The sequence below is a fragment of the Apostichopus japonicus genome, chromosome 1, assembly GCF_037975245.1.
Source record: "Apostichopus japonicus isolate 1M-3 chromosome 1, ASM3797524v1, whole genome shotgun sequence".
In the NCBI taxonomy this organism is placed as follows: domain Eukaryota; kingdom Metazoa; phylum Echinodermata; class Holothuroidea; order Aspidochirotida; family Stichopodidae; genus Apostichopus; species Apostichopus japonicus.
Window position 1 is genome coordinate 19,859,139 of NC_092561.1, and position 10,624 is coordinate 19,869,762.

At 40.0% G+C, this 10,624-nt stretch overlaps 1 protein-coding gene across 3 annotated transcripts; it reads right to left on the reverse strand.

The window, feature by feature from the left end:
* Positions 1-4,978: 4,978 nt before the first annotated feature.
* LOC139970569 (uncharacterized) lies at positions 4,979-9,517 on the reverse strand. 3 transcript variants are annotated; one of them, XM_071976373.1, is made up of 2 exons: positions 9,280-9,517; positions 4,979-6,926 (listed from the first exon to the last, which is right to left on the reverse strand). In XM_071976373.1, the coding sequence occupies exons 1-2, from the start codon at positions 9,311-9,313 to the stop codon at positions 5,251-5,253; spliced, it is 1,710 nt and encodes a 569-aa protein (XP_071832474.1). In that variant the 5' UTR covers positions 9,314-9,517; the 3' UTR covers positions 4,979-5,250. The 3 variants fall into 3 exon arrangements, with proteins under 3 accessions (XP_071832474.1, XP_071832485.1, XP_071832480.1); XM_071976384.1 differs by lacking the exon at positions 9,280-9,517 and adding an exon at positions 9,149-9,171; XM_071976379.1 differs by lacking the exon at positions 9,280-9,517 and adding an exon at positions 7,573-9,112.
* Positions 9,518-10,624: the final 1,107 nt, after the last annotated feature.

The following is a 10,624-nucleotide window of genomic DNA, read 5'->3' on the forward strand; positions in this document are numbered from 1 at the left end:
TCCGTAGCTCTTGCCGGAAGTTATTTACGCTCTCGAACTAAGCGGGTCCCTGAAGGTCGCAGATATGCATAAATTATAGTTATGTGCAATGATGCACGCTTGGATCGATCGAGTTGGCATGACGGGAAAAAAGTGCTGCCTTGGAATTTGATATTATTCTTGGCCAAAATTGTAGACTGTGGATAAATTTGAAACTTTGAAAGGCTGAATGAACAGAAATCAAGCCAATGAAAGCAATCGTGCCAATAACGAGAACAGCTTCGTGAGTTCAGAACGTAAATTTAAGGAGATGCCTTGATATTACAATTATTATTTCATCAACATTGATTTCACCAGACTCACCGAAACTTACAGGAGCCATGTTAACTGTAGAATACAGCGATGTATATTTGAAGATATATACAGAGATACAGAGAAACGACAATGATATCGAAATATGCATCATATGAAATTCTCGCTAAATACAGTAGAACGAAAGCGGGGTCATGTTCCGCTCACAGCAGGCTGGCATATTCCACTGTCACGAGAGGGATGTTTTTTATGAACTTCGTATTGGTTTGTAGTGAATTTGTGTAGAATTTCACAAAATTTTCGTTTTACTGAACGCTGTATAAAATGGTGTTGTGCGTCGTATACGTAATCGGTGGTAAGAACTTGAATTTTAAAACATTTCTTTTGTGATAAGTTATATAAATCACAACTACAGTAGCAACCATGATTTAATTACGTTTGAGAAAACGACTGAAATCCGCAACTTATGTAGGCCTACATCCTATCGCCAATGTTATTAACCATGGAGAGTAATTTGACGTCCTCCACTGTAGCACGTGCTTGAAGTTTATAGCACTCCTTGAATTCATATATGTCTAACCTCATACAGTGGCTTAGCTAGGGGGTCAAGGGAGGGCACGTGCCACGGGTTTAGGGGGCGCTGAAATGGAAGAATCAGAGTAAAAAAATAAGCACTTTTTAGAAAAACATGACAAAATTGATGTATGTCGTCAGGCATGAATATTTGCCAGTTACTAATAAGAATCTGAACTGAATGTAGTTGTTTTTATTAGCAAATTTATAGATTGTTATTTCTTTTCAGTCCATTTCGACCGTTTTCTCTTTTTTTTAATTCTGTTCTGTAATGACTATACATGTCACGGAAATTTCGGGTATTTCAGTATACAGTTCCAAGGCAGTAGATTTCGAAAGGTGGGTATACAGTATCATAGGCGTAGGAGCACAATTTGCGCGCAATTTCAATTTCTTTCAGTAGTGGGGGGGGGGGCGCAATTTTCTTCTCTTGCACCCGGGCGCCAAAACCTCTAGCTACGCCACTGAACTCATAGCTACCACATTTCTGGTGAATAATGAGCAATTTCTTTCAAACAATCAAACAGCAGCTGTTACGCACGCAGCTTGTCGAGACTGCACACATTATACATAGATACGACAAGCAGACGACAGGATTTTAGTACCCTTAGCAACACATTGTCAGGACTTCTGGCTGTACTCACTCCACTTTTAAATGTCAAGAGTTGAACTTTGTAGTGTTGAGCTGTAATGCACCTCTGAAATAACACCAAAAGTAGGCACGTTTACCAGATACTATATGAACTCTCGAATACATTGAAAATACAGAATAAGCTAGGTTATTACAAGCAAATGAAATGAACATTTCACTTGTTGTGGATATAGAAAATGTATTTGCATCATTCATTGAAAACGCAATAGAAACACTGATTTGAAACGATGTGAGTTAATTCCTCTTCTGGAACTCAACGAGACAACATGGAAGCTCGCATCAAAATACCCACAAGTCTTTCAACTACCTCCATCATCCTATGGATCAACCGCCAGTTGTAAATGGTACTCAAATCTCGATCCGAAAAGTTGTTGTAACCTTCAACAACCAACCTAGCAAATCCGAAGCCATAGCCAACGGAATCTACTTCGGCAACCGTCGCTTCGAAATCAAGCGAATCCACCACACCTTCGAACCAACCCAATGCCACAACTGCCAAGCGTTTGGCCACAGAGTAGCCACCTGTACCTGCAGTAAGAAGACTTAATTGTCTTCGGCGCGATCGCCTTGTTCAGCCTTTCTTCACGAGAAGCGGCAAAGTGTGCCAACTGCAAGGGACCGCATATCGCCAGCGTTACAGAGGATGCACGATGTACCAACGCCAACTCCAAAAGACCCGCAGTGAAGATGGTTGAAGCCTCTGGCACAAGTTCATCACCATCGACACAGCCAATCACTGCGAAGCCAGCTACTGCGAAACCATCTCCACAAAATCAGTCACCAGAGAACAGACCCCACCGAAACCAGCTCCAAACAGAAGACTGCTTCAAAGAAAACCAACAACGCAACCCAGACCATACCAATGCCCCAAAATGCCAGCTAGGCAGTATCGTAGTAGCAACTAACCCTGGGAACCCCCATCGCTCAGACCAACACCGCCACCTACCCAGAGATCGTAAGGGGTCTTCAGCAGGTAGCCAACGCCAAACTCAACACTACCATCTAAAACTTCAGTGAACAGATACCTGTTTTTGTACAGGCGATCCTCCGGATACGCAACCTCATGGACAAAGAAGCAGAGGAGATTCGAGATGGCAGCAGACCGTATCTTCACGAACGCCAACATCAAAAGATCCAAGATCTACGATCTTGCCTGCTAAATCCACCAACGGGCTCTTATTCCAACACCTGAGCCACATATCCTCCGTGTCTCCGCCTAGCCTCCGGATCCTTTCATTGCATCAACATATCATCATTAAACAAGTATTTCATACCCCTGATCCTGCTTCACTAATGAATGACTATGTAGAAAGCACTATTATACCACCAAGCTGTACATACTTGACCAATCACAACGTATAGTTTAGACGGAAAATACGGTGAAGGAGAGCACGGCCATTCACTGTAGGTCAACTTTGCCACTTCACGTAACATAGAAAGCTCCTTCACAACTGAGTGTATTATAATTGGAAAAATTATTCAGACAAGTTAACAAGCATTTCATACCCCGTTTCTGCTTCACTGATGAATGAATATGTAGAAAGCACTATTATACTACCAAGCTGTACATACTTGACCAATCACAACGTATAGTTTTGAGGAAAATGATGTGAAGGAGAGCACGGCCATTCACTGTAGGTCAACTTTGCCACTTCACGTAACATAGAAAGCTCCTTCACAACTGAGTGTATTATAATTGGAAAAATTATTCAGACAAGTTAACAAGCATTTCATACCCCGTTTCTGCTTCACTGATGAATGAATATGTAGAAAGCACTATTATACTACCAAGCTGTACATACTTGACCAATCACAACGTATAGTTTTGAGGAAAATGATGTGAAGGAGAGCAGTTTCCAAACACTAGTCAACTTCGTCACATTTCATGCACACAACATGTATACCAACACTTGCATGTTCCAGATACTCAGGGGATGTTACTCCATTTCTCCCCATCCTTGATATTTCTAATTAGGATAAGGTTTTCCTCAGGACTATATCTTTTCCATATAACATTCCTTTCAAATTCTTATGTCAGCAAAGTACATTTGAACACCTGCTTTGAGAATTACCAAGGGCGGCGGAAGCACTTTTAATCTGGGGGGGGGGGGCACCGACATCAGAGGGCACTTTGAAGAAATTCGATTGGACTGATGCAGCCTTATATTTAGTACCCTTTATAACTCTTATTGTATTATCTTATTTGCGTATTCACATCACTCCATCATCCCCCCCCCCCCCCCCTTCAAGGAAAATATGCATACTAGCACTGCAATATCCAATGTGCAAATTGGGAAACAAGGAACAAGTTTTCTTTTGAGACAAACTGAGGTGAAATCATGCTAGTTGCAAATTTAGGAATCTTCCGAATTAGAGTTTATTTCTTGTTAATATCTTAACAAATTTTTTCCATTCGAAATAGCTTTGAGTTTGACCCACAGAAATTCATTAAAAGTCAGGGGCGTAGCCAGGATTTGCAAAGTTGTATGCACGACTATCTGAGCGGAGCGCCACCATCGGTTGGCGCGGAGCGTACAAGAAAATTTTTGGTTTTACAAACCCCTCAGATGGCCGGAAACGGCCCTTCCCGAGTGTTCATTCTGGTTCCCTGGCCTCTTGCTAACTTGAGACACCTCAATTTTTATGTAGAAAAAGGGCATTTTTAACCTGAGGAAAAGTGGGGGGGCACGTGCCCCCTGTGTCCCCCCCCCGGTTCCGCCGCCCTTGAGAATTACAAAAGTATGTCTTCTCTGTATGAAGTTCTATGATACTCAGAGGATGTTTCTCCATTTTTTGCCCCATCCTTGATATTTTTTATTAAGGTTAACTTTTTCCTCCTATACCTAACATTCCTTTTCATATTCCTATTTCAGCAACATACTTTTGAACACCTGCGTTAAGACTTACAAAAGGTCTTCTCTGTCTTCTCTGTATGAAGATTAACATTTCTAAAGAAAAAAAAAAACATATTGGTATATATTTCTCTGAAATTTATTATGTCCTTTTTAAAATTTCCAACATTAGCAAACATTTAGCTGCATTCATAATGATGTCCTTTATAAATTTTCCAACTTTATCAAACATTTAGCTGCATTCATTTTGTATCTCTCTTGATATCTGTTGTTCATGTGGCTTGGCAATGGCAGTCTTAGCAAACATCAAGAATGATAAGGGTATCTCCTGTACGTTTCCTTGCATAGTTCTTTATCTTGCAGCATTGGGCTTCCAGTGATTATATAACTACAATGATACAGGTGAATTCTCTCTGGTACAGTATGATTTCTCTCAAGTTCCAGTCCTAGCAGCCTGTATGTGTTCTCTCATGTTTCTTCACTCCATAACCGTCAGCATAAATCAACATTTTGTACCAATAACTACAATAATAAGTTATCTTTCTCTCCTTTGTGTCTTCTTTCATGTTTCTTTAAATTGCCAGATTGAGAAAACTCTGATTACAACAGCTACATTGATATGGTTGCTCTTCTGTACAGTATATGTTCTTTTATGAGTCTTCAAATTTTTAGAATCAGCAAACTTTTTGTTATGACAGCTACATTGATAAGTTTTTTCTCCAGTAAGTGTTCTTTCATGTGTCTTCAAGTATGAAGATCTGAGGAATGCTTTGTTACAATAGTTACAATGATAAAGTGCCAATGATAAAGACCATGCAAATGATTCTTTACATTAGCTACAATTGTCAGGTTTCTCTCTTGTATGTGTTCTTTCATGTATCTTCAAATGTCCAGATCCAGCAAACATTTTGTTACATAGCTATATGGCTTCTCCCCTGTATGTGTTCTTTCATGGTACTTCAAATTTCTAGCCCTAGCAAACATTTTCTTGCAATAGCTACAATGGTAAGGTTTGTCTCCTGTATGTGTTCTTTCGTGGATCTTCAAATGACAAGGTAGAGCAAACACTTTTTGGCAATAGCTACACTGATAAGGTTTCTCTGCAGTGTGTGTCCTTTCATGTGTCTTCAAACTGCCAGAATGAGAAAACTTTTGGTTACAATAGCTACAATGATATGGCTTCTCTCCTGTATGTGTTCTTTCATGTATCTTCAACTGTCCAGATTGAGCAAACATTTTGTTGCAATAGCTACATTGATATGGCTTCTCCCCTGTATGTGTTCTTTCATGGTACTTCAAATTGCTAGCCCTAGCAAACATTTTCTTGCAATAGCTACAATGGTAAGGTTTCTCCCCTGTATGTGTTCTTTCGTGGTCCTTCAAATTGCAAGCCCAAGCAAACACTTTTTGGCAATAGCTACAATGATAAGGTTTCTCTTCAGTGTGTGTCCTTTTGTGTTTGTTCAATTTGCATGAGTCAACAAACACTTGGTTGCAATAAGTACATTGATATGGCTTCTCTCCTGTATGTGTTCTTTCATGTTTCTTCAAACCTCCAGAACAAGCAAACATTTTTTTGCAAAAGCTGCAACAGTAAGGTTTCTCTCCTGTATGTGTTCTTTCATGTGTCTTCAAACTGCCAGAATGAGAAAACTTTTGGTTACAATAGCTACAATGATATGGCTTCTCTCCTGTATGTGTTCTTTCATGTACCTTCAAATGTCCAGATCGAGCAAACATTTTGTTGCAATAGCTACATTGATATGGCTTCTCCCCTGTATGTGTTCTTTCGTGGTCCTTTAAATTGCAAGCCCTGGCAAACATTTTCCTGCAATAGCTACAATGGTAAGGTTTCTCTCCTGTATGTGTTCTTTCGTGTGTCTTCAAATGAGAAGGTCGAGCAAACATTTTTTGGCAATAGCTACATTGATTCTCTCCAGTGTGTGTCCTTTTGTGTTTGCTCAATTTGCCAGAGTCAACAAACACTTGGTTGCAATAAGTACATTGATATGGCTTCTCTCCTGTATGTGTTCTTTCATGTTTCTTCAAACCTCCAGAACAAGCAAACATTTTTTTGCAAAAGCTGCAACAGTAAGGTTTCTCTCCTGTATGTGTTCTTTCATGTATCGTCAAATGATAAGATTCAGCAAACATTTTGTTGCAATATTTACAATGATATGGTTTCTCTCCTGTGTGTGTCCTTTCATGTTTCTTCAATGTGCAAGATTGAGCAAATGCTTTGTCACAATAATTACAATGATATGGTTTCTCTCCTGTATGCGTCCTTTCATGAGTCTTCCAATCGCTGGAACAATCAAACCTTTTGTTGCAATAGCTGCATTGGATAGGTTTCTCTGGCTTATGATAATGAACACCTCCATGTCCTGAACTCTCAGATAATGTTTCTCCATTGTTAAATTCATTCTTCACTTTGATTGATAAATGAAATGTGTAGCTCTCCCCTTCTTCTTCACAGTCACTCTCCTCTTTTTTAACATCCAGTTGATGAGCTTGCTGAATTGAATGGTCAATATTAGCAAAATTCATCCCTCCAGATTCTGCAAGTATAAACGGTGAGACAGTATTAAAGAAAGATGTATGCCAGCTGATTGATTCCTGAAGTCTAGAGTCAAAAGAGCAAAATGGATTGTCTGATAGACCGAACAAGAATTGATGATGGCCAATATGAACAGAGTAGAGAGAGCGTGGAAAGATGAAGAGAGCAATATGCAGATAGTGGATGGATGAGAAGCACAAAGTAATCAGAATTAATTAAATGAGTACATAGAGGAGATGGATGAATTTTCTTTTTGACCAATCTTGCTTAAAAATATTCAAGAGGTTGATCTCTCTTGAGCTTCAAAGAAAGATATTCGATTTCTGTACTCAATTACGTTGATCAGCATACCGGCTAAGTTCTTCACCCAGGTTTTGCTTTAAGCTTCGACCATACAGTACATTTTGAACTCAGATAAATTTTGAACTGCACCCAAAGCAGTTGGATTCTGCTGCTACTCCCTGAGATGGATCCACATACACCAATTATACACTTCATCTAATCTTCACTTATAGAATTACATACACGTTTTTGAGAGACAGTACGACACGAGACAGTACAAATACTCATGAATACAACATATATACTGTATGTAGTTACCACATACTGTGAGTGACCAGACGTAAGCTAGACTCAAAAACTGTTACCTGTGTTTTTTGTTCTCTACAGTATTAAACACCAGCAATAGTCACTGTGTCTCACCGTGAGAGCATTGTGGTCAAGTGGTTAAGGCAGTGGACTCAGGATTGCATGTTCGAGTCCTGGCCAGATCATTGCGTTGTTGTCCTTGGGCAAGGCACTTTATCTCCATTGCCTCTCTTCAGTGTCACCCAGGTGTATAAAAATGGGGACTTGTGAGGTAATTTGTCAATATAGTTGTGTGCGCTGGTTTGTGTCAGCACCTTATCGAAAGTCCCCCGGGGGACATGTGGATGTGGTGCGCTGAGGTGCCCCAGGAGAGACTGATTGAATTGTGCACACTTTGGTGTGGGTGTGACAAGTTACCAATGACCAGGGGTTAAGTTGTTAAGTCATGTGAGGAGGCATTAGCCTCATACAAGACTGTAAACCTGCTACTTTTAACTTTTACCAACTATTAGCAAGAACTGTTGCTAGCATTTTAGGGCGGCAGTGTAGCGCTAGGGTGTTTAAAAAAGTGGGCAATTGCCTGTCAATTTATTTTTGGAGAGCTTTTCAAAATCTGGGGGCGGGGGGCTCAGAATAAAAAAAAATTTGGGTGGGGAGTGGAGGCTGCTAGTAGTCAGATGTATATATGCCAGTACCTAGATTCACTGCACATGTAGTACACATAATGCACTTACACATGGTCAACTATTGTGACCAATACACACTGTACAGCACCGCACCCAACTGGACAGATTTAACCAATTACATTACTCCTTACAAAACTCAACAACCCTCAGCAATATGCAGCTTGTTATTGGCAAGTGTATTAACTACAGTAGTATTGGTGCATGTTGCAGGATGCACCTGAAAATTTTGCAGGAAACTACCCCAAGAAACATATTTAGCAGGACACTCTTGATAAATTGTGGAAATACCCCAATCCAGTGTCCTATTGTAATGCAAACACTGTCTTGCAGAAAGTTTCTACGCAAATTATACAACATATAGGAAAGTTCATCATAGTATTCTTCGAACAACATATGAAAGAAAGTTCATTTCACTGTTATTACTATTATCAGAGCAGTACAGTATATTCTGACCAATCTACGCTTGTATTGTATTTCGCACCTGTTTAACAGTAGCCTAAAGTACAGTACAATAACGTATACATGGTAATGCGCAGCCCATGTGGTTTAGCCAACTTGTTGTAGTATCGTAACGTCTCATAAAGTTCTAGTTATACCAGTTCTACTGTGATGGATTGCACACACTATACTACTGTAGTTGTCATTGAATTACATTCTTTGCAGACTTTAAACATTATTACACTACTTCCGTGGTCGACTCCAAGTGATAGCCAGTGGAACCGATCGTCTAGTCAGTTTGCAAATGGCTGTATTATCACAGCTACCATAGCAACAGGCTCTTTGCGAGGTCTTTATATATTTCTATAGTTCTTTCTTTGGACCACTATATTTCCCTACCAATTATAAATTCATCTGTGCCCTTGTGTGCACATGTAGCAAGGGACATCAGAGAAGCGAGGGTGAGTTCATTCTTCAACTCTAATGCGGCTCCACTGCAGAAGATACTTACTAGCAATCCGTGCCAACAAAATGGCTGCATAAACCGAGTACTATCAGAACAGGTATTATCATATTACCCTACTAAGTACTAGTACTAGCCTACAGGTAGGTGCATGGGCCTATTTTTCGTGGAACCGTTACCAGTGAAATCGATCGAAGGATATTCTGGTTCCATCTGGACTCCAAATATTTTTCTTTTCCTCTGGTCAGTGCTCTGTCTTGAGTCGGACGAATCCTGCACCTATTTAACGTAGTAGAACAGACTTATACCTTGTCACTAGGAAATCGCTTTGGCGTTTTTTTGGTTTCCCGAAACTGAGAAATATATGTGTTCACATATTACCAACGTTATGAAATTGTGAGGCCGATGATTGCGTATGGGCGGCCATTCCTGCCAAAACAACTAAAATGCAAGAACGCATTGTGGTTTCGATGAGGATAGCGAGGCTGTAAATATCAACTGATGTATTAGGTTTGTTCTTTTACTACGAAATATTAAAATAATGACACCCTCTATACGTCTTTAATAATGTAATTTCATCAAATGAGGCTGCCAGGGTCGCCGATTTTGCTTCCCTCGTGGTTAGTGTCTTCATATTTCTCGGCATAGTAAGCATGGTAACAATACCAATTTCGCGAATTAACAAATGTGCTGGACAGGGTCGGAAATGAGCGAGGGCGACGGGCGATTCGCCCTCGCAAGTGCTAAAAAAGTCCTCCTAAAGCACAATTACGAAAGCGAAAAAGAAAAGAGAATTATGATAAAATCGCCCTCGTAATATCAAGTGTCTGTGAAAAATTCATTGTGACATGCGTTTGCTTTAGCAGCGCGAATCGCGCAAACAGTTCTCACAATCCCGCATAAAATTTAATGCCATGCGGGAGGGTCGCTTGAACTGAGTTTCGTTTGTAAGAATGGGATGGTTCGGTGGTGCCGTTTGGCCGTTTCGTTATGTATCCCGCATGGCGGGTCACGTAAAAAGCACAATCACCGGGAACTTCTCCCAAAGTCACTGGCAAATTATGGCCTCCACGAAGCAATTTCAGTACCAGCGACAATAACCTAAAATCCCCACAAATCTCCGACCACATGGTAGCCTTACTTCACACTAAGTCAACATGGAAATCTTACCTAGCCATCTGTTTATTCGCTGTAGTTGTGTCGCAAATAAAAGAACAAAAAATAAAAAGAATATCCATGGCAACTGCAATCTTCGACCACATGTTAGCCTAACAACCACACTAAGTCAATGGGAAATGTAGCCTAACCATCGGTTTGCAAAAAAAAAAAAAAAAAAAAATGCTTAGCTTAGTTTACAACTTTCAATTTGCTGGAAATAGGCATTTGTTTGGAATGTATGTGCTATGTCTTAAAGAGGGAATGTTGTATTTTATACTGGAGTAGTTTCTAGTTGTTATTATTTACATCAATCTGGTAACATTCTAGAGTAATTTTAAACAAGTGACGTTGGTACAATTTGCTTTT

Excerpts from the sequence above, each read along its gene's own strand:
- LOC139970569 (XM_071976373.1), bottom strand. The coding sequence starts at position 9,313 with ATGGAACCAGAATATCCTTCGATCGATTTCACTG. Across the intron at positions 6,927-9,279 it reads TCCTTCGATCGATTTCACTG|AATCTGGAGGGATGAATTTT; the intron begins GTAACGGTTCCA and ends TTATACTTGCAG.